The 23945-nt window shown below is 32.2% G+C and overlaps 2 protein-coding genes across 3 annotated transcripts; both read left to right on the forward strand.

The window, feature by feature from the left end:
• Positions 1-2871: 2871 nt before the first annotated feature.
• LOC146909762 (alpha carbonic anhydrase 4-like) lies at positions 2872-5647 on the forward strand. The gene is made up of 7 exons (XM_085723005.1): positions 2872-3064; positions 3832-4043; positions 4219-4325; positions 4445-4547; positions 4888-5049; positions 5154-5204; positions 5315-5647. The coding sequence occupies exons 1-7, from the start codon at positions 2977-2979 to the stop codon at positions 5402-5404; spliced, it is 813 nt and encodes a 270-aa protein (XP_085579131.1). The 5' UTR covers positions 2872-2976; the 3' UTR covers positions 5405-5647.
• A 6047-nt stretch (positions 5648-11694) lies between these two features.
• On the forward strand, positions 11695-23344 carry INO80 (DNA helicase INO80-like protein). 2 transcript variants are annotated; one of them, XM_085723006.1, is made up of 23 exons: positions 11695-11828; positions 11958-12045; positions 12771-13164; positions 13269-13701; positions 13798-13998; positions 14156-14266; positions 14729-15147; positions 15326-15434; positions 15514-15594; positions 15673-15845; positions 17167-17292; positions 17609-17770; positions 17855-17912; positions 18551-18781; positions 18952-19098; positions 19523-20068; positions 20180-20437; positions 20541-20648; positions 20777-20871; positions 20971-21127; positions 21349-21543; positions 21701-21859; positions 22727-23344. In XM_085723006.1, the coding sequence occupies exons 1-23, from the start codon at positions 11799-11801 to the stop codon at positions 22988-22990; spliced, it is 4545 nt and encodes a 1514-aa protein (XP_085579132.1). In that variant the 5' UTR covers positions 11695-11798; the 3' UTR covers positions 22991-23344. The 2 variants fall into 2 exon arrangements, with proteins under 2 accessions (XP_085579132.1, XP_085579133.1); XM_085723007.1 differs by lacking the exon at positions 11958-12045.
• The last annotated feature ends 601 nt before the right edge of the window (positions 23345-23945 follow it).

The raw sequence follows: 23945 nt of genomic DNA on the forward strand, positions 1-23945 counted from the left end.
ATGAGATGTTAGAGGGCATTTGAATCACCTCTTACTGATTCTTAGTTGATTTTGCAACCGATTACCTCTTCATAAACTCTGTTTCTGTTTTTTGTGAATCTCTATGTATTTGTAAGAAGACAGACCTCCCTGGCCTGTGTAAGAAGGAAAATTATAACTAAATTGGAACCGAATAGTTTGGCCTTCATTAGAGAGCATTGACATTTTATCTGAATGTCAAATTATAATAATACTCGCAGTTTCCAATAAATAGACTAGTAAGCCACAGTTGTGTATATACTCTCATCCTTTGTAATTTTAAGTGATTTTCTTGTGCATTTCAGAACAGAAGAACATTCATGCGTCTATAATAGTCTATTTACTCAACTGTATTTTCAACCATTTTATGTTATGTGATAGAAAGTAGTCTAACTAAATTTTTTTCCAACATACTTTGTTATATACTTATTTTACTCGCTGTTTCAATCTATTTGTCCCGTTGAACACTTTTTTGATTAAGATGCCATTTTAGAATAATAAGACGATTTTTATTATTTTTTACGATTATACTCGTTTATTTAAATAATCCACCTAATTACTCAATCCGTACTGCATGCTTTCAGTCACTCCAACTAATATGGTTTCTTTATTCATTACAAATTACACATTATTTTATCATAGAAATCCATACAACTAGTACTTCTCTTATCTAACGGGATTACATTTACCTCTCCAATCTAACGACATTAGTGGGGCTTGAACATGGAACTTCCGTGTTTAAGGTGTGTCGTTTTACCATTAGATCAAACTCGTTAAAATGTGCATTACCTTTATGACATTTATAACGAGATATTAATAACATGGCATTGCTATATCTCTCGACTGAGTTTGTCCCGAGAACTTCCTGAAAACAATTTCAGCCAATTAAAAAGGGCTTTGCACGGGCGTGGTGTGTGATGTGGGTACACCTTTTATAGCAATGCCATCGTGATTTCCTTATGAAGCAAGATTTCGGGATATCAAGTATTATCCTTAATAATAAGTATGTATTGTTTATGCTTTTGTTATTCGGGATATTTGAAGCTAGAGACTAATCTCAATAGATTTAGTTAAAAGAATCGTATAATGTTTAAATACTGTGAGAAATTTTTTCACTAAGCCATCACGACTAACAATATTAGCTGTGCTTTTTCTACCAAATCCAAAATCAAATTGATAAAAGCGGTTGTCATTTTCTTTTATACTAAAAAATTCCGCTTCGTGAGTTTTCGCCATAAAAGTTTCACTGCATAACATTTCTTTTCAAATAAGTACTCTTTGATACGTTAAAATCATACATAAAACCCTTGACGTCGCCTAATTTGAAAATTATGAAATTCCATTTTTTTCATTTATTTAATTAGGTATCAAGATATAATATTGTTTATGCATATGCCTTGGACTTTTCATGTGGCTTCATATAAGTCAGAAGACATCATGATTAATTAATTTTTTTGAACAATCCTAATTAATTAATTAATATTAATGGGGGCAGTAAATTAAAGTTTTTCTTTTTATATTTTTTTAACTATTTGTATTCTAACAAATACTTCAAGGGACAAATTCATTGAAGTCGATAGAATAAGAATATATCCCACATTTATAAGCAAAATATTATTTTTTAGGTTCATTGAATACCTTATGTATTTGCTATATAATATAGACCAAATACATTGGGTATTTAATGAATCCAGAAGTAATTTTTTTTTATAAATGTGACCAGCAGGAGTATATTATCAGACTAATTATTAATACATTTTCATAAGATATATGATCGTAATTTCAACTTATAATCATGACTCCAAACATCACTTTGTAGACAAGCAATTCCTACGAAAATAATCTACTTGCAAAAGGAGAAAGAGACTATTCAAAAAGTTTATAATTTGTAACCAAAAATATACAATCAAATAACTTTTACTTAAATAATCCAATTAAATAATTTAGTTTATCCGAAACTTGTTAAAAAGCATCTTTAAAAGAATATATTGCTAGTATAATTTGCATACCTTTTTTTTGTTTGACAATAGTATAATTTGCATACCTTTCGAGTACTATTCTAATAAATTGTAGTGTCAAATATTGACAACGATGCTAATGAAAGTTAAACTACTTAGTAAAAAGTAGATTCATGCTCTACTTAGCATGAGACCTCATTGTTCAATGGTCAGTATTATCATAACTTTTTATTAAAAAAAAATTCACAACAATTTAATTGGAGCAAGGTTGAACCAAATACATGAAGATATGAACTGTGATTGACTTTGAAGGTTGTTCTTTTTGTTTTTTTGGGGAATGATTTAGGTTGTTTTGTTTTGACAACGTTAACGAGTTAGGTTGTTCTACATTAAAATTAATCAAGATTTTTTTTTTTTTGAAAGAATTAATCAAGAATTATAGGTTGTTCTTTAAATGATGATTTTGCAATCGATTAAATATTTTTTGTCGTGATATTAATAATTTTAACTAATCAAATACACTATATTTAAATCATCCAATATCTTGTTCTTGTTATCATCCAAATCCAACTGGTTTGCCAGATTTTCCCCCCATTTTTGTGTAAATCAATACAACGGGTTATATTGTGCTATATATAACATAATTAACCATTCCTTAACCGACATACTGGTAACTTTTTATTTTCTTAAAAACCATAACACCAAATATTAATTAATATTTAGGGTTTTCTTAGTTTCTTTTATCATTGTTGCTCATAATAAGTTGTGTACGTGAAAATAGGCAAATTGAAAGGTAAGCGTAAATAAGAACCTTTCAAATAAAGCGACATTGTAGCACCCTTTTACATCTTCAAAGGAATAACTTATTTAAGAGTCATATTCAAAGGAATCACTCATTTAAGAGTCATTATTAATATACACACATTACATGCAAATATATTCTAAATTCTAAATATTAATTTCACCATCTCAACAATATCAGTGACATTCACACAACATCATGATCACAAACTTGTTCTCTTTAGTTTTTTCAGTGCTCATTCTCTTTTCCTCTCCCTTCCTCACATCAGCATCTGATTCTAATGGTGGTATGAATCATATATATTAGATATTTTTCTATTATCATATTCAAAATCTAATGTTAGAATATTTAAATTAAAAGTGGTAGATGTTGTTATTGTCATACATTATATGTTCAATTGATTGAACTAAGAGTTTTGATGATTTATATATCTTTTTGGATGTTTCTCACAAACATTATTATTTATCATGGTTAATTAGCTTGTATTTGTCCCCTCTCATTCTTAAAGCATTTATACGTATGCACAAATTTAATCTTGGGGCTTATTATTTTCTTTTTTCAATCAAACTCCCTCTAGTAAATGAAACTAATTTTGTTTTCCTCCACATTTTCGTATTGTATGTTCACATCGAAATTTTGTTTCTTACAAGATGAATGATCACATTTACAATTGAAATTGTTTCATTCTTGTGAATGATGATCTTGATCTAACAATTGTTTCTTATTTAATTATATTTTTTCTATTGTATATTTGCATGAGAATTATATGTGTATATATATGTCTAATGCCAATTATATGTTTTTTTTACTACCTTGATGATCGGCATAGTAGAAGAAAACAAGCATCTTCAAGATCCAACTGCTTTTTAATCTTAACCAATTACATTAAGAAAGTAAACATCAAACAAGTTGCTTTATATGTTTCATTTTAAGGCTCTTGAAATTTAGTGGTCCAAATAATTTAGAAATCATGGTCATATATAACCATTGGTATCTTAATGCTTGGTTTAATTTTAATGTTTTTGGTCATGGATTTTCTTCTTTTTTTATTAGGAAAAGAATACAACTACAAAAAAGGAGATAGTAAAGGACCAGAGAATTGGGGGAATCTCAAACCAGAATGGAAAACTTGTGGGACTGGAAAATTACAATCTCCAATTGATATCCTAAATAATAGGGTGCAAGAACTTCCTCAACTTGGTAAACTTGAAAAAGATTACAAACTTGGTCCTGCTTTCCTAAAGAATAGGTTTAATGATGTCATGGTAAGCCACTAAGTGCATTTTTGTATTGACGGTTCGTTTGGGATCACTACGGTGTGTCCATTCGACAAACTCATCGTGATTCCAAACATTTAGGGACCGCCAATCTTATTCGAACTAAACTTAATAAATACACATTTGCTTAAGGAGACTAAACATGTGCTTAATGTTTCAACAGCTCCAATGGAGAGGTGATGTAGGGAAGCTTAATATAAATGGAACTTACTACAAACTAATACAATGTCATTGGCATACACCTTCAGAGCATACATTGAATGGATTAAAGTGAGTTTTCCCTTAAGTTGTATAAGTTCTTAATATAAGCATAAATGAACTCATTCACACACCCTTTTAATAAATCATTTGCTATTACTATGTATTAATGTACTGTAATTTTTATCTAGGTTTGATATGGAACTACATGCAGTCCATCAAAATTCTAAAGGAGAGTTTGCTGTGATTGGGATATGGTACAAAATTGGTCGTCCAGATCCCTTACTTTCAAAGGTTCACTACATTTTTTCTATTTACTTATGGAAATTTATTTAAATGTATTTATACACATTATTCATACATATGTACTACCTGGTTAAAATGAATGTGTATAGTAAATTTAAGTGTACTTATAAATCTATATTAGTAAATAATTATAAAGTAAAATAAATGGACTTCCTAAATTCTAATCAAAGCTGAAATTCTGAGCTTGATCATATTAATAAATATGATAATTTATCAACATGATTACTCTAGAAATTTAATTGATATGCACAAATAAAGTCAAGCAAGTGTGACCATTGGATTACTAAAAATATATATATTTTTAATCATATATTTTTCTTTTTGGCAGCTACTTAACCACATAAAGTCAATCCGTGACAAGGAAATAGATGTAGGAATAATTAACCCAGCAGAGATATTCAAGTTCGCAGGCACAAAATATTACAGATATATTGGTTCTCTTACAACTCCACCATGCACTGAAGGTGTTATTTGGACAGTTTTGAAGAAGGTATATACTTTAATTTCATGTGATTCTCTTAACTATATCATACACTAATATGTGTATGTATTAGACACCCTTTTTAATGAACTTTTATAACATGTTTATTACAGGTGAAGACAATCTCAATAGAACAATTGAAGGCCTTGAAAGCAGTTAATCATGTAAGTAAATAAATACATACAAGTTAGAGTAAATACCCAAATTTTCATTGTATTCGTAGGACCATACCAATATATTCTTAGTCTTATCTAAATTATGACTGTTTCTACAGGGATTTGAGGAAAATGCAAGGCCAACACAAGATCTTGATGGAAGAAAAGTTTGGTTTTACAATCCTAGAAAGGAAAAAAAGAGTACTTAAATGTATGTAAGATGTGAATGAAATTTAAATGCTTTATTTATTCAGCTGGCAATAAAGCCGAGAAAAAAAATGACAACTGAATGAATAAAGGTCATTTCAAAAGTTTCAAGGCATGATAAACACATCTAGGGGTGTGGCAATTTGATTCATTCATATCCATCCATCGAACAAATACTTGTTAATGAATTGGTTTTGGATCCATCAATTTAAAACTATCTTTTTGTGTGCTTTAGCACAACTTAAGTTGTGTTTTGTGTGTTTGTCTTTGTGGTAAGTTTGCTCGTCATCTTATGAGTATTATCGGTTCTAGGTCAAAAATAAAATATATTTAAAATTAAATAATTATGTACTTTTATGTAATTTTATATTTACAACAACTAAATTTATCTAACCGTTTAACTTCAAACGGTCGACTAACTTTTAAGCTATTGACTAGGTTATAATTTAATTTTACCAAACAAGACCTTATTGGCTAATGAATTAAATGGAAAAAGAATAGAAGCAAGAGGAATTTGTCAGATTGGATGTTTGGGTTCCAACTTAACAAAATGGATTGGTCAATTTCGTTCTATTTACATGTTTTTAACGCATAAAAAAGATACTCCCTCCGTCCCTTAATACTTGACACAGTTGACCTTATTAAGCATGTCAATGCATAATTTTGAGCTTAAATATCTTGAATAATATATTAGAAAAAATTATGAAAATTTGATATTTTAAAAATACTCATCGAGACAAATCTAACGACATCTTATATGATATTATTTATCTTTGTATATTAGTAGAAAAATATGGTCAAAGTAAATTAGGTCAAAATTACACATTTTCAAATGGGTCATCTATTGCGGGACAAAGGGAGTAATAATTATTTTTTTTATAACAAGTAAATTATATATTCAACTACCATATAAAATATCCCTAAAAAAAAACTACCATATAAAATAGAGTTTAATTGTGGTGGGTTGACGGTCTAAAACAATTTTACACACACAACCAATCAAAACATTTTGAATCACCACATTAATTTTTAATTTACGTGGGCCAAATGTGGCAATTCAGATTGGTTGTGTGTGCAAAATTGTTTTGGACCGTCAACCTACCACAATTAAACTCTATAAAATAACCATATTAATAATAATATTGATACTTTTTTTATAAAAAAAAAAAGATAATCGGTAAAAATTTATAAATCAAAATAAAAAATAGAAAATATGAAATAAATTCAAAAATAATAGAAGATATATGAAATAGATGCTCCTTAATTTATCTTATTCTTTTCTTTTTGTGAAGCTTTTTTTGTCGTTTTGATTTGTCCACTTTATCAAAATCCGACGCTTTTCTTATAAACCTTAGCTAACCTCATTTGTTGTTCATCAGTTTGCTTTTTTTTTTTTTTAATTAAAATCACACTTCTTTAGTCTTTGTAACATTATATTTAGGTTTTTTAGAGATAAAGAATGGCGACAAGTTTTTTTTATAAGGATTAAAAATACTGACATAAAATTTTACACGAATTAAAAATGCTGAGGAAAAATTTACAGAGACTAAAAAATGCAATTTTATTTTGTAAGCACTAAAAACAAAATTTTAAATTATAAGAGTCATTTACTTAATTAACCTTACTTATTAAAAGCCGAAGCTTTTTCTTTGTTTTCTCCCCCTTTTAAAACCTTCATCACCCTCTCTAACCTCAATCGTTCCTCCGTCATCCTTTTTTTTAACAGACAAAAATGGAATATATATTAACAACAAACAGGCCCGCCTCTTCAGCACAAGACGTGTCAGAAGAGACGACTAAAGTTCACAAACAAAGTTCAAACAGAAAACTGTCATCCTTTTTTATTCTTCGTTTTTTTTGTTACCCTATAGCTTCATTATCTGTTTGTCATCATGATTCATGAGAGCAACGATTCATCAAATCTTGTAATTGAGATTTTAATTTTAATTTTTATTTGTGCCGTGTATATAATCGAGTCGGATAATATTTGGTTAAGGGAAATGTTAACAAGTGCCCGAGACACTTGTTAAGGAATTATAAAAGGAAATATTACCTCGGAAATTGTGTATTATACTTTTTGAAAGTTGAAAAAAATGATTTTTGCAAAGCAAATCTTGACTTTTATTTTTACTCTTAGTTTCTTAACTAGTGCCGGAGGCATCGGTTAACAAGACTCTTTGGTTCATGATGTTAAGGATTCCCTTGGTAGCCGTGTTTTTAATTTTAATTTTTATTTGCGCCGTGTTTATAATCCAGTTGGTCTAATTTTAATTTCCAAAGTAGGAGTTTTTTCTATGCGCCGTGTTTATAGAGTACGAAACTAAACATTAAGCTTCATCAAACAAAAAAAAAAAAAATCAACAACAAGCTTAAAAAAGGTACCCTAAACTAAAGATAATATACACTCGTATTGTTTTTTTGACAAAATACACTCGTATTGTGTTAACAACAATTATAATTGACTCCTTAAAAAAAAAGGTATAATTTACTAATCTTTTGGGCTTATTTGATAAATAACATAGAAAATTGTTTTTTGGACATAAAAAACTTCACAATGACATAAGTAAAATACTTAAATGCACCCAATGGTAGTTAACTACCGTTGAGGATCCGACATCAGTTAACTACCGCTGACCCTAGTGGTAGTTAACTACCGCTGAAATCTTTTCTCCAATTTTTTGCATATTCTTTACGCTGCCTTATTCTCCCCTAATTCTCTTCACTCTTCATCTTCTTCTTAACCCTTTCCCACATTCTCATTTTTACCAATTCTTCATTTTCATGCATTCTCTTTCTAATATGCTACAATTTTTTTGAATTGGGTATTTTTTGTTCAATTTTTCTCACGTTGAATTGAGTATTATTCTCACATGTTCAATTTTTGTATCCATGGATGCACAAGCTGGGTTAAATGCTACTATGTCATCTTCAACAAATTCATCAAATGAGTCACTCACTGATAACTGTTTTTCATTCCATTTGAATTCAAAACCAAACCCTTCTCTTTCATGGTGGTTACTTCATGAAAAACCAGACAAAAATGTTCATGTTAATCTCATAAAACAAGAACAAGGAAAAGTTTTGCTTTTGAAAGAATTATGGAGAAGGAAAAGTTGAGACAATTTAAAAGAATTGAATTGATTGCTTCTGAAAATTGTTTACAGCGCTATGATGGAAGCACTTGGTAGTCATTTGACTAATAAGTATTCAGCGGTATTTAACTACCGCCGAGGCCCAGCAATAGGGGTAATTTAGTCATTTACTTGTGTCATTGTGAAGTTATGAATGTCAGAAAAACAATTTTCAATAACATGACCTATATTTGCTGGTTTTCGGTGCAACATCACCATGGTCACATTTAGTTTTTTTTGACAAAACCATGGTCAGTTGGTCACATTTAGTTGTTGCACCATGCTAGATGTCACCACCTTATTAACCATAACGATAGTGGAAAATAAGTTAGAAGCACTTCAAAATTCGTGCTCATAAATTTCAAACTCTCATCAATCAAGCAAAGCAATCAAATGTTCTAGTCTTAGTTACCAAATGTTGCTCGCAATGACGGTCCTTAAACTAAAAAAATTTGTGATAAGACCTCTAAATTAATATTCTTCATGGATCTTATTACAAATTTTTTAGTTATCCATTTTAAACAAGTCAAACTTTTTTAAATTAATATTTTAAAAAAGGAATCAAACAAGTGAGCTAAGCTAACCGTTTTTTTAACCGTTTTTTTAAAAGCATACTAGCATGGTAAGCCAAGCATAACTGATACTATGCACTTTTAGCACACCTCTTGCAATTACTATAAGAAATCTGAATAGTACAGTCTGCACTTTTCAAGCACTCGTTGCTTTCGTTTGGTTTCTTTTACTAATCAAGTACAAGTATATGCAACAAGGATTTGGAACTCATTCATACCATTGATAACACATGCTTTAACTGATTAATAACTAAACAGAGAACTCATCGAAATCACAAATTCATTGTACTACAAGTTTACAGCACAGTTCCTTAAAAAAAAAAGTTTACAGCACAGTTAACATTTTTTTTAATTATCATATTATAAGTACAAAGTTTCTACTTCTATTAACGATGATAAATTTCCATTGGAAATCTGTGGGGCTTGAGTTTTTCTCTCCTAACCAAATATTTTGCATACCAAAAAACTTATTATCGTGATCTTACACATTCAAATTGTTAATTTATCTGCTAAGAACAAGTTGTAGAGTAAATGATCAATTTCACTTTTGAAATTGCAAGACTGTTAACTTTTCTTTTTATTTTGAAAGAAAGACTATTAACTTAAAATTATAAAATTAATGAAATAAAAAAATATTTAATTTGTATCCCCAGGGAGAGGTATACAATTTTTTATACTTACATTCAATTATATAACATATGTATATAATATATTTGTGAAATTCACAGAAAAAATAATGTATACATTATTGAAGATATTTTGAAAAATAACATTGTTAAAATTTTATCGTGATTTGATTCCTAAAAATAATGTATACATTATTGAAGAAATTTTACGCGTGTAGAAAAATAGTTTCATTGTTTCTTGAAAAGAAAAAAAATTGTTTCATTGTTGGTGCCTATAAATTAATCTAATTTCCTAAAAATATAGTATATAAATAATCTATTTAAAAATCTTTGAAATTAAAAATATTTTATCATATAATTATTTTGAATTTTGAAATACCCAATCTTAGGGGGGTGTATTGGATTAGGATTTTAAAAGACTATTTTAATAAAAAAAGTCTTTAAGATTTTAAAAGACTGTGTGAGATTGTATTGATTCTGTAAGATTTTAAAAGACTTTTTATGTAAAAGACTTTATACACTCAAAATTTTAATGGATTTATCACACTGACTTTTAAGGATTTCAAAGGATTTTATGGGATTTTAAAATTTTAAAGGATTCAATGAATTTTAGGGGAAAAAAGAACAAACTTACAAGCGTGAATGATAAAAATAATGAACAAATAAATTCTAGCGTTTGAATAAAGAAAAATAAAACCAATAAAAAATTCTTTTACTATTGATTTTAAAATTTTAAGGATTTTATGGATTTTATAAGATTTTAAGGGACTAAAAAACACTCTTAACACATTATTGTCCATACACATTTTTTATTTGTTAAAAATGTTATTCCCACAAAATTCAATTGTACATATTTAAAATTATGACAGCCCTTACAAATCTTTCAAAAAAAAAAAAAATTGTGTCAACCCTCATTTTGTGTTTGAAATTAGAGAAGTCGTTTGAGTTTTTCTAAGAGAGGTGAGAGAGAGAGAAGAGAGGAGGGAGAGGGAGAGGGAGAGAGATAGAGAGAGAGAGAGAGAGATAAAATGGAGAGATAGAGAGACGAAGAGAGAAAGGAAAGAGGGGGGAGGGGAGAGAGGGGGGAGGGAGAAGAAAGAGATAGTAACTTTTAAATGAAAAACAATCCCAAGAAATCTCATCTTTTCATGAAAGACTTTTTCTTGTTAAAATTACACTACAAAATCCCACAAAATCCATCAAAATCCAATTTATTAAACAATCCTTCAAAATTTGAATGATTTTGAATACCATGAGACTTTTTTTAAGTGATGAAAAGTCTTGATTGAATACCTCAAGACTTTTTTTAAATGACAAAGAGTCTTGATTGAATACCACAAAACTTTTTTTAAGTTGCAAAAAGTCTTGATTGAATACCACAAAACTTTTTCATAATTAAAAAGTCTTTTAAAATCCCATAGAATCCTAATCCAATACATCCCCCTTATATTTTGAAATTGCCTTGCTAGTAATGTGAATATAGTTTTTTTATTTTTTTGTTCAAGCGTGAATATAGTTTTTTTTAAATTCATATTTTAATTTTTTGTCGATTTTAATAAATAATTTTACTGGGTAATATTTCATCAACTAAATTAACTATTGAACTCACATGTTTATTGAGCATCACTAACAGCAAATTGTTCAAAAAAACACTGAATTCTATTAATTAATTCTATTATTATTGTCAACATTTTACTTATCTCCCGATCGAACTCTAGGTTAAAGGATCTTTGGGAGAAACAAAGAAACTAAATTAACTACTTCCTACAATTTCAAAAATATAAATATTATCCAAAAACTGTAACTTTTATTATTCACCGTAGATCACACAAACACCCACCTTCATCCACGGTCAAAATAAAACACATCCGGAAGCGCACAATAGCCAAATCATGACCCACAAAGCGCACATTAACACCCGCTTTTTCTTCTCTACGCTCATCACCATGGTTCTTCTCTCTTCACTCATCTTAAACTACGCTATTCCCTTTCTCTTTCTAGGGTTTACATTCTTCTTCGCATAATTAGGGTTCCTTCAATCGCATTGTAGTTTCCTTTCACCACTTCATGGATCACTCCACTCTCTTCAATCTTCAGGTTCGTTTCCATTGATTTTCTTCGCGTTTTTCTTCTTACGGTTTTTTTTTAGTGTTTGAATTGGATTAGTGGAATTGGTTTGAATTTGTGGTTTTTTTTTGGTTTTTTTTTATTGCGTTGTTTTTGTAGTCTTTGGTGAACTTTGAACTTCCAGAACAAGATGATGATTTTGAATATTATGGGAATAGTAGTCAGGATGAGAGCAGAATCACCAGAGGTAGGCATTTTTTGTTTTTGTTTTTTTGTTTAATTTTTAGAATGAAGATCCAATTCTGTTTCCGACAATTTTCTCGCGACTCAATTTAGTTCTCGAAAAAAAAGTAATACCAAACTATTTCAAATTGGGGACCAATTAGTTTCTATGTTATAATGTGTTATCAGAATAATTTGGTTTTCGAGTAAACCACGGAATTTGTACATGACTTTGTAAGGCGCTCTCAAATAAGGTACTTGACTTATGAATATTTCAAAAACGTCCCTTTATCAAATTTTACTTATATTAATCCTTCAAAGAATATGCTAGAGATTAATTTGATAGTAAGTGGATAAACTTAGGATCAGATTGATAGTAAGTTGTTAAAATATAGGGACTTAATTGATAGTGAGTGGTTGAATATAGAGACCAACTTGACTGTTTAATAGAGTCAGCTCAAGGACCTTTTTGAAATATTCATTATTTCAGGGACACCTATTTGAGAGTGTCCTTCAAAGTCGGGAACTAATTTAGTGGTTTACTGTTTGGGTATTATTTTTTGTAAGGGACTAAATTTGGTCTTATTTTAATCCTCTTTCAGGCTTTTAGATTAGAGAATTTCACCGAATTGTTTATTTTATTTTATTGAGTGATGGTTCTGTTTGTTTTGATGGTTGGTGATTGTTTTCTTTTAAGAGGTTTGACTTATATAAGTATGCTAAGTGTCTTTGGGATGCTTCTATGTGTAGGTGGGGCAATTGGAAGTCATAGTAATGGGAATGTGTCTGGAAGGGATGTAAATTTGTTGAAGAAGAGAAGTTGGTCTAGAAACAGTGATAACGAGGAAAAGAGTGGTTTTTATGAGACACCTGTGATGGAGGAACGATACCGATCAATGCTTGGAGACCATATTAAGAAATACAAGAGGAGGTTTAAGGGTAACTCAAGTAGTCCTGGCCCAAATCAGGTTCCTGTTCCTTTTTTGAAAAGTAATAATGGATTAAAAGCTCACAAGCCAGGGAATGAGCGCAACAGAGGATTGCATGATGATGAAACTTTATCTGAATGGATAAATGGTTCCAATGCTCAGAAATCAGGGAACTTCCTTGATACAGATTTCATACCGCAACAACGCACTAATAGGTTTGTCTTTTCTTCACTGTTCATTTTAGAGTGTTTGAGGTTTCTGAATAATAGTCTCTTTGTTTAGGTTACAATAGACCTTACCTTTTCTAAATTCTTTTCAGGGTTAGGTATGAACCTGCATATGTGGATGTTGGGAATGGCATAGCTTATAAGATTCCTCCAATTTATGATAAGTTGGCACCACTTGTGAACCTTCCAAGCCTCTCAGATATCCACGTTGAGGACTTTTTCCTAAAGGGTACATTGGATTTGGGCTCCTTGGCTGAAATGATGGCATCTGATAAGAAGTTTGGAAATAGAAACCGAGCAGGCATGGGGGAAACTTTATCCCAATATGAATCACTTCAAGCACGTCTAAAGGACACATCTGCTTCTAATTCAACCCACAAGTTCAGTCTGAAATTATCTGAGGCTGATTTGAATTCCTCCATTCCAGAGGGGGCAGCTGGAAGGATAAAGCGGTCTATTTTATCTGAGGGTGGTATATTGCAGGTTTACTATGTGAAGGTTTTGGAGAAAGGCGATACTTATGAGGTGCCTATGATATAAAATGTGAAGAGTTTTATCGTTTTATCTTTACCACACATTTTTTTTTTGTTTACATGTTGCTTTGTCTTTCAACTGCTTCAGATCATTGAAAGAAGCTTACCCAAGAAACAAAAGGTAACGAAAGACGCTGCTTTAATAGAGAAAGAGGAAATGGAAAAATTGGGAAAGATTTGGGTAAACATTGTAAGAAGAGATCTACCGAGACATCATCGGAATTTTACTACTTTTCATCGAAAGCAGGTCGTTGATGCCAAGAGGGCCGCAGATATTTGTCAAAGAGAGGCATGCCCTGTTTCCCCCTTTAATAGATTGTTCCTCTATATTTCAAATTGGTTTGTAGTATTTTTAATTTAATATTAATATAGCTGTCTAGTTTAAAGCTTTTAAAGGCTTGTTTTGCATTTGCATTTTAATAAGTGTATAATCTATTTTTTTTCAGGTTAAAATGAAAGTTAGTAGATCGCTTAAATGGACGAGAACTGCTAGCATGCGCACCCGAAAACTAGCTAGAGACATGCTACTATTCTGGAAACGAATAGATAAGGAGATGGTATTTTTTAATTCGTTGCTCAAGTTTATTTATTTTATAGTGCAAGTTAGTGGAACCTGACGGTTGTAAATTCTTCCTTAAGCCCTATCTTTACTTTTGAAAACATCTTTCATACATGAGAGTTGATAATAGGTTTTATCAACTTGACTACGTGCCTTGGCCATATGATTATCTAATGGATGACATTCTTGTGTTTGTCGTGTTAATGAGATTATTGAGATGGTGTCTATGTACTAGGTGATATATGCACTTTTCAAACCAAGATATTAAATTATGGGGTCTGAGCTATTCAATTTAAATGTTTTTTAGATTCAGATAAGTAGATTATGGGGTCTGAGCTATTTGGTGGACTGTATTTGAAATTACCTTTTGAAACCTGAACATTTCGTGCTGATGTAATAGTCACTCATAGTATAGATTAGACTTGAATATGCTTTAATTATTCAATTTCATCACTTGCAGTTAGAAATTAGGAAAAGGGAGGAAAAAGAAGCTGCTGAAGCTTTGAGGCGTGAGCAAGAGCTTCGAGAAGCAAAAAGGCAGCAGCAAAGACTAAATTTTCTTATACAGCAGACTGAGCTGTACAGCCACTTTATGCAAAACAAGTCAATAGCTTCAGAAGCTCTACCCATGGCAAACGAAAATATAAATGATGAAAATGCGCTGATCAACTCTTCAGCTGCTGGTCTTAACGAGGAGGAAGATCCTGAAGAGGCTGAATTAAAGAAGGAAGCTTTGAAGGCTGCTCAAGAAGCAGTTTCTAAGCAGAAAATGTTGACAAGTGCTTTTGACACTGAATGCTTGAAGCTGCGCCAGGCTGGTGAATCTGATTCACTTCAACCAGAAGTTTCTGGAGCAAGCAATATTGACTTGAAGACCCCGTGAGCTCCCTCTCTTTATTTCTTTTTGTGTGAATGCATATCCCCATATTCTAGACTACATAGACATGTAAAAACATACACATACAAATTTACATTGACGGTCAATTAGATAGTATTGAGGCATGTGAAATAAGCAACAGCGTTCATTTTAATCAATTTTTGGATTGTTGTATTGCAGCTCCACCATGCCTGTGGCATCCACAGTTCGGACACCTGAATTATTCAATGGCTGTCTCAAAGATTATCAGCTAAAAGGTCTTCAGTGGCTAGTTAATTGTTATGAGCAGGTTGTTGGGCACTCCTAAATAACGTCTCAATGATTTATTTATTTTGGTTGCTAATTAGAAGGCTTTTGGTCTCTTTCAGGGTTTAAATGGTATTCTTGCTGATGAGATGGGACTTGGAAAGACCATTCAGGCTATGGTTTTTTTAGCCCATTTAGCTGAGGTAGCTATTCATTCAGCCTTTTTTGTTCATTTCAATGACTTAATATTCAGTTTATTTTAACATGCTTCTCCCATGCAGGAGAAAAACATATGGGGACCTTTTTTGATTGTTGCACCCGCTTCTGTATTAAATAATTGGAATGAGGAGCTCGAGCGCTTCTGCCCTGAACTTAAAGTACTTCCTTATTGGGGTGGGCTTTCAGAGCGGACAGTGCTTAGGAAAAGTATGAACCCAAAGGATCTTTATCGCAGGTAATGTTATTTTCTTATGCATTTTCATTCCCTTGGAACACAGGTGGCAGTAATGGCCTTATGCTTAGGGTAGATGTTTGAGAAAGATGAGTTTTTCTTGTAATAAATAAAATGTTGCTAACGGTAGAAAAATTTTCATTAAAAATATTGAATGAACTAATCAGTAAATATGGTAGATTTTGTAAGGTAAACTTGAGAAAAATATGTTTTGTTCAGCTACTGTTTTTCTTCGATTCGATTTCAGAAAGACAATGAGATATTTAGAGACTGTTGTTGGTATCAAATCCCTGCCTGTGGTGGTGCGACAGGCAAAGAGAGAAGGGGAGGGGTGGGAGGGGCGTTGAATAGAGAGAGAGAAGAGAGAGGTTACAGGGTTTGTAATTCAAATAAATTAAAAGGACTAAAAAAGAACATTTTAGTTGCAAAAATAGCTTGGTCTATGGTGGACCTCATGATGTGGATTTCCACTCTAGAATCCCCAGTTATGACCCAACCCTAACACCATCAGAAATGCTAATGAAATTTGTCTACATCGCTGCATTATACTGGCTGCAGTATAACAGTAATAATACAAGTACACAATTAGTAGTGTACTTTCTCCAACTAGGATTTTCTTGAGATTGGTAATGACGATGGATTTGGTAACTTCGAAAAAGATTTAACAATGTAAGCAAATTTCTTGATCCGTTTGTTGGGAATTTGGCTTCTTTGGTTTTTATCTGTCAGCTTAGAAAACTGAGTTAAATACGTTGTTGGTCCATACAAAATCTTGATTATTCAACTTTAGTCAATATAAAAGTTCATTAGTTCTCTGTCTCGATAAAAACACACAATTTTATATTTTAGTGGGATTAAAATTGAATACATTTTTATATGGAGTGAAGTTTAGGGACTAAAATCATATTTTCCCCTAAAGCATCTATCTAATACCACAGTACAGTTATATTCACATAAGCTGCAGATACCAATAGTACATTTACAGTCACATAAGCTGCCGTGTAATCAAACTTTGTAGGCATTTTCAGGGTATTAATATTTAGGATGAATTTAGTCAAACAAACTTTGTAACATTTTTAACAAAAATAAAACAGAATTTTAGTTTGGGATGAAATTGAAACCCGAAGTATTGGGTTGAGAAGTATATTAATGCATTGTCATTTGTATAGAATCATCTTTGACGCGAGCCTTTTGAATTTTGAGGCTAATACATTATTTTGTCCTTTACTCACCATTAATAAATTGAATTTATTAAATTCCAATTGTAAATCTTTTTTATCTTTAATTTTGAACACTCTAATTTCTATTTTACCTTATTTACCAGGGAAGCTAAATTTCACATTCTCATCACAAGCTACCAGCTGTTGGTCTCTGATGAGAAGTATTTCCGGCGCGTGAAATGGCAGTATATGGTTTTAGACGAAGCTCAGGCAATTAAAAGTTCCAACAGGTATGCATTGATATCAGTTTCTGGGGGGCATACGTGAATGTCGTTAATTATTAGTTGCTCATTGCTCCTTCCCTTTATTTAAACAAAAATATTATTAGTTATTTTGTATGGTGCATATTTTTAGTTTTTAGTTTGTATAGTTTTGTATATATTATGTCAGTTGTGTGGTTGATTAATTATTTGAAGTTACGTTAACATCTATTTTTTATTTTTATCATCGTCACCCTTTATTATTTGAAGTTACGTTAACATCTATTTTTTTATTTTTTTATTTTTATCATCGTCACCCTTTTAAAATTCACAATTTATCCAACAGTATAAGATGGAAGACACTCCTCAGCTTTAACTGTCGGAATCGCCTACTGCTGACTGGTACACCCGTTCAGAATAATATGGCTGAGTTATGGGCTCTTCTTCACTTCATTATGCCAACTTTATTTGACAGCCATGAGCAGTTTAATGAGTGGTTTTCAAAAGGGTATATATTCCTAATTATTGTCCTTGGATAATTTTTCTAATTTAACTACAGTCTGACCAACTTTTATTATTTATGACATTATAGAATTGAGAACCATGCAGAACATGGGGGTACTTTGAATGAGCACCAACTTAATCGATTGGTAAGTGTATTTCCTGTTTGATGGTAATAATGTTTTATTGCATTATATTGATTTTTTTTAATCAGAAATTGTATGGGAGTATAAAACCTTCATTGTGGAATACGAGGTGATATAAACTGGTTTACCTAATCCCTGATTGATCCAAATTCACTAACTAACTAAGTTTACCTATCAGGGGAACTTCTATGATAGGGACTTGAGTATTATGGGGTACCCATGTTCCACATCGAGTAGTATGGGAAACTCGGTGGGGGTTTTAGGGGACTTGGTTCTTTCCCCTTGATACGTTTCAGAATGCTTGGGATCAGGAGAGAGAGATCTACATTGGTTGCAAAAGATTTCTCATTTCACACAGATTATTGAATTCATATAATGATTCCCTTCATCCTGATTTTCCCTATTTATAACCCCTTCTAACTAACCAAACTAATTTAACTCTATTATCCTAACATATCCACAATGTATAAATAAATATCCTTATGAGTTTATGTTAAACAAAGATACGACAATTGAAATTACAATAGGATGTCTTATATGGCGTCTTTTATTTTTATTATTGCTAATTGTTTTTAACATCTTAGAAATTTATTATTTCAAATTTTTGCTATATACTCACTCAGTTGCTCTTCTCTTAACAGCATTCAATTATAAAGCCTTTCATGTTGCGTCGTGTTAAAAAAGATGTAGTTTCTGAGCTGACTAGCAAAACTGAAATTACCGTGCACTGCAAGTTAAGTTCTCGGCAGCAGGCTTTCTATCAAGCAATTAAGAACAAGATATCTCTTGCTGAGTTGTTTGATAGTAATCGGGGACAGCTCAATGAGAAGAAAATCCTGAATTTAATGAACATTGTTATTCAACTAAGGAAGGTAGGCAATTCATATTATTCAGTATTTTCTCTCTGTTTTTAGTTTTAGTAGTGTAAATTTTGTATTAATTCCAGTTGAAATAAGGATTGTTGTGTTCAAACTTTTAATTGTGTGATTTTTTTTTCCAACCATGATTACTCATAGTAAATGTTGCTCTTTGGATATGTTAGGTTTGCAACCATCCAGAGTTGTTTGAAAGGAGTGAAGGAAGCACGTACCTTTACTTTGGAGAGATTCCAAATTCCCTCCCTCCTCCTCCATTTGGGGAGTTAGAGAATGTATACTATTCTGGTGGGCACAACCCCATCTCATATGAGGTACTTCCAGATTTTTTACTTGCTGTATCAAAAACTTATCGTACCTTGAGCTAGTTTTGGCATTGGTAACACAAATAGTAATAGCCTGAATTCAATAAGGAAACTCAATAAAATTAGGAAATAGTGTCTAATATTGCTTCTATAATTAGATAATTCAGTGATTCTACAATATACTGTAAAGATCTTTTTTGGATAATTTGAGATACACCATGGATATCTGGAGGATGATAGAAGCTATGCCAATGCTTTCACGTTAAACTTTTATCTGTTTTGGCCAGTGTATGTCACAATTTTATAACATGCCTGATTCATAATGGCTTATCTTCTATTCACATCTGATCATAGTCTTAAATGGATTGATTTTCACCTTATAATTCTTTATGTGACACAGTGCCTCCTTGTTGTTTTTGTTCCATTTTTTCAGATACCGAAACTTGTCTATCAAGAAATTATGCGGAGTTCTGAAACTCTCAATTCAGCTGTTGGTCATGGTTTCTGCAGAGGATCTTTTCTGAAGTATTTTAATATTTTTAGACCAGATAATGTTTATCAATCTGTCTTTTCAGAAGATATGCATGTTAAAAGTGGAACCTTTGGGTTTACCCATTTGATGGATTTATCTCCACAAGAGGCAGCATTTCTGGTTAATGGTTCTTTTATGGAGCGACTATTATTTTCTATGATGAGATGGGACCAGAAATTCATTGATGAAGTTGTAGACTTTCTTACGGAGACCACAGATGATGATCTGGAATGTAGTTCCCTTGAAAAAGGAAAATTGAGAACTGTCACACGAATGTTATTGGTGCCATCAAGATCTGAGACCAAGTTTCTTCAGAACAGATTACCAACTGGACCCAGCCATGCTCCTTTTGAGGCCTTGGTTGTGCCACATCAGGAGAGGCTTTTCTCAAATGCAAGGCTTCTTCACTCAGCTTACTCATATATTCCACCAAGTAGAGCACCCCCAGTATGTTATGTTTCTTTATTATCTAGTCTTCTGTTAGTTTTTTCAAAATAATTGCCTTCTATTAACAATATGATAATTAACTATCAACCATGTTTCTGTTTTCCTTCCTAGATCGGTGCTCACTGTTCTGATAGGAACTTCTACTATAAAATGATTGAGGAACTGCATGATCCATGGGTTAAGAGGTTGTTTGTGGGATTTGCACGTACGTCTGATTTTAATGGTCCTAGCAAGCCAGCTGGTTCTCATCATTTAATTCAAGAGATCGACTCTGAACAACCTGTTTGTAAGCCTGCGCTTCAGTTAACACACAGTATTTTTGGGTCTTCTCCACCTATGCGAAATTTCGACCCAGCAAAATTGCTCACTGTAAGTATTCTTTTACCCCCTCTATTGTTTCTCGAGGGGTACCCCTCATCTCGACTTTTGTGTCAAATTGATCTTGTAATTTAAATAATTTTGTTTGATATAGGACTCTGGGAAGCTTCAAACACTTGATATATTATTGAAACGCTTACGAGCCGGAAATCATCGTGTTCTGTTGTTTGCTCAGATGACCAAGATGCTGAATATTTTGGAGGTATTTTAAACTTTTCACTGTCAACCTTTTGATATTGCTACCTATTCATTCCTACCATGTTTTGGGTACTGGCTTTCAACTTTATTGGCTTTTTATTATGCTGACTGGTGATTTAATTCTTCTTACAGGACTATATGAACTATAGAAAGTATAAGTATTGTAGACTTGATGGATCAACATCTATTCAGGATCGCAGAGATATGGTCAGAGACTTTCAGCATAGGTAATGTATACTTTGTAATTTTTCCATACTGTAGTCTCTGCTGAACATTACTTATTTCATTATTTAGCTTTATATAATTTTTTTCTTAATTTGTTGTAGGTCTGATATTTTCGTGTTCTTACTGAGTACAAGAGCCGGTGGATTGGGTATTAACTTGACAGCTGCTGACACAGTCATATTTTATGAGAGTGATTGGAATCCAACATTAGATCTACAGGCGATGGACAGAGCTCATCGTTTGGGTCAGACAAAAGATGTTAGTTCCATCTCCCTCTCCCCCCCTCTCTCCCTTCATCCTCATGGGCATATCTGTTGTTGCTTATTTTTTGGGATCTCAGCAATTGATCCCTGAAGTTTTCCGTTCTTCACATTCAGAAATGTTGCTTCCCTTCCTTTACAGAAGCTATTCCTTTTGAGTTTGTAACCTCTGAATTTGTTATTTTAAAACTAATACCATATGTTTTTTCAAATTTGTAGGTTACCGTTTACCGACTTATATGTAAAGAGACAGTCGAAGAGAAGATTCTTCTAAGAGCTAGTCAGAAAAGTACAGTACAGAACCTTGTCATGACTGGTGGTTCTGTTGGTGGTGATCTTTTAGCTCCTGAGGATGTCGTATCTTTGCTTCTGGATGATGTTCAGTTGCAGCAGAAATTTAAAGATATAGCTCAGGTTGGTTATGAAATCTGGTCACTAGAATTCATTATTTTACAATATGTAGTTGAACATCCCTCTCATTAACAGAATAAACAAGGATTAAAGTGCGTTCCAGAAAGCCAAAAATCTTTATTTTTTTTCTGATTATGTTTCACCTCGCTTATCCTTCCAGGTAAGGGATAAGCAAAAGAAAAAACAACCTATGAAGGGTATATTGGTGAATGAAGATGGTGATGCATCTCTCGAAGATGTATCAAACCCTGTAGCCCTGGGTACAACAGATTCTGATCTTGCAGTCGACCCAGAGGGATCAAAGTCCAGTAATAAAAAGGTATCTTTGTACTTACAAACTTATTGATTCTGAAAATGCTTTGAATCTTATTTCCGTCATTTTTTTCACTGACTCATTTCAATCGGCTGCGTTCTAAAAATCTGTTCAAATTTATCTTGGAATTTTTCCCCCATCATTTCTGTTGCTCTAGTTGTTGAGTGATTATACTTTATTTCAAGCTGTTATAAATTGAGTAAGGGTAGTTTAGAAAAAATAAAACTCATAATTAAGGCTTGGCTTACGGTTCTTTATCTTTATTCCTTTCACCAAAACACCATGTATCTTGAACTGGAGGGAGTAAAATGATAGGACTTCTTCCAAAATATTTTAAATGTCCAAGTATTCTTTCTTGATAATCTGTACTGTAGGCCTAATAAAAATATTTTGATACTTGTTGTGTGGATACTGGATAAACTGTATCGTTTCAAGGAAGTATATTCAAGTTTTGAAAATATTTTTGCTTAAAATTGGGGAAAGGAGACATGCGTGCATTAAATAGATGCATATTTTATCTGCTTTACTGGATCAATTGTATATTTTGCCGTCCGATATGTGGATCTCTGTTTGAGAGGAAAATTGTAGGGCATAGAGTATTTGGGTATCTCTTCTGCTGTTTAAATAACAGAAGAGGGCCCTGTTAGAGAAGACACAGTTAACTTCCAATATGATCCTTGAACCATCAGGAATGAAACTCGTGTCTATGTCTTTTATAACCAGATCATTGTGTAACAGTTGACAATCAAAATGTGTAGTATTTTATTGGTTTTATCGTTTAGGTGATAGTATTCAAATGTTTTTGACTTTTTAGATGTACTTATTTTGTGAATTTGTTATTTTCAACTGGTAACATGGTGTTTAATTGCGCAGAGAAAATCTGCCTCCGATAAGAAAACTTTGAGGCCAAAAAATTCTCAAAAGACTAGTGAATTTGATGCCACGCCTATGGACAACGAGTTGGATGATACTGATCCAGTGGTTCAGAAACCCAAGAGACCAAAGAGAACAAAGAAGAATGTGAATGAAATGTTTGAAGAGGCTCGTACTGGGACAGCTACCATGGTCCCAGGGCAGACACAATATCAACCTCCACATGATGGAGGTTCAAAAATAGAACCAGGCCAAGGCACCTAATATTTTACAACAAACTGCGAGTCACTTTTATATCAGCCCTGTGGATCAACAGTTTTGTGGAGACTGCTAAATTCATTCTCAACATGATCAACAGTTTCTAGTTCCCTGTTTCTTGGTTCTTGTCTGACTGTAAATAATGGCAGCAAAGTTGAGTCAAGACAAGCAAATGAATGCTGTATATACTAGGTTGTATAATGTAGTACTAAATTTATGCTGGTTGTAGATCTCCACCTCTTCCAGCGTAGTTGTACAGATTGGACCATCATCAATCATTATAGTTGGTTTTTTTGATGCCACGAGCAATATTTAAAACTTAAATGATAATTAATATGGTAGTAAAGCTACCCTCACTGAGTCCATTCCTTGACAATTTAGCAGCACCACACAATCAAAATATGATGGTGTGAGTTTGTGACATGTTAACAAGTTGTTTAATTTATATTATGCAGGGATTAATATTGGGTATTTGAGATGTTGATTGTTTGTTTTTCGAGTGCTTTGGTAAAAGATGCAAATTTGCTCTATTTTTCTAGTAGTATGGACTAGTGAATTACCAGATTGGTTTGCTCGTCCTTGTGAGCTTAACTCAGTTGGTATGGACAATGAATAAAATATGCAAAAGGTCCGGGGTTCGAACCTCAGCCACCACCAAAAAAAGATTGGTTCGCTCACCTGTGCGTCCAATTGGCATTTGGTTTAAGGGGTTTAGACTTAGGGTGCTACTTTTCACCCTGTTTTATTTTAAAATTCACATGTTTCACAAGTGTACTCTCGGATGACAGTTTATCTAGAAGTACACTTTCAAATAGTACTTTTTTTTATGCATATATTTGAGGTCATGTTGGGGGTATAGAAGTTTCTCTCATAAACTTGTTTACTATGTAAAGCACAATCTTGCTGCTCTACTTTAGTGAACCACTCTTGCCTAAGATCAGTACTCCATTTGTTTCTAATT

The sequence above is a fragment of the Medicago sativa genome, chromosome 7 (assembly GCF_051527215.1).
Source record: "Medicago sativa cultivar Bolivia chromosome 7, Bolivia_mono, whole genome shotgun sequence".
NCBI classification, from domain to species: Eukaryota; Viridiplantae; Streptophyta; class Magnoliopsida; order Fabales; family Fabaceae; genus Medicago; species Medicago sativa.

What these genes read in the sequence shown, in the direction of transcription:
- LOC146909762 (XM_085723005.1), top strand. Translation starts at nt 2,977, where the DNA reads ATGATCACAAACTTGTTCTCTTTAGTTTTTTCAGTGCTCATTCTCTTT. An exon ending in AGCATCTGATTCTAATGGTG is followed by an intron (nt 3,065 to 3,831) that starts GTATGAATCATA and finishes TTTTTTTATTAG; the next exon opens with GAAAAGAATACAACTACAAA. An exon ending in CATACATTGAATGGATTAAA is followed by an intron (nt 4,326 to 4,444) that starts GTGAGTTTTCCC and finishes ATTTTTATCTAG; the next exon opens with GTTTGATATGGAACTACATG.
- INO80 (XM_085723006.1), top strand. Translation starts at nt 11,799, where the DNA reads ATGGATCACTCCACTCTCTTCAATCTTCAG. An exon ending in TTTTAGCCCATTTAGCTGAG is followed by an intron (nt 15,595 to 15,672) that starts GTAGCTATTCAT and finishes TCTCCCATGCAG; the next exon opens with GAGAAAAACATATGGGGACC. An exon ending in AATTTAAAGATATAGCTCAG is followed by an intron (nt 21,544 to 21,700) that starts GTTGGTTATGAA and finishes TTATCCTTCCAG; the next exon opens with GTAAGGGATAAGCAAAAGAA.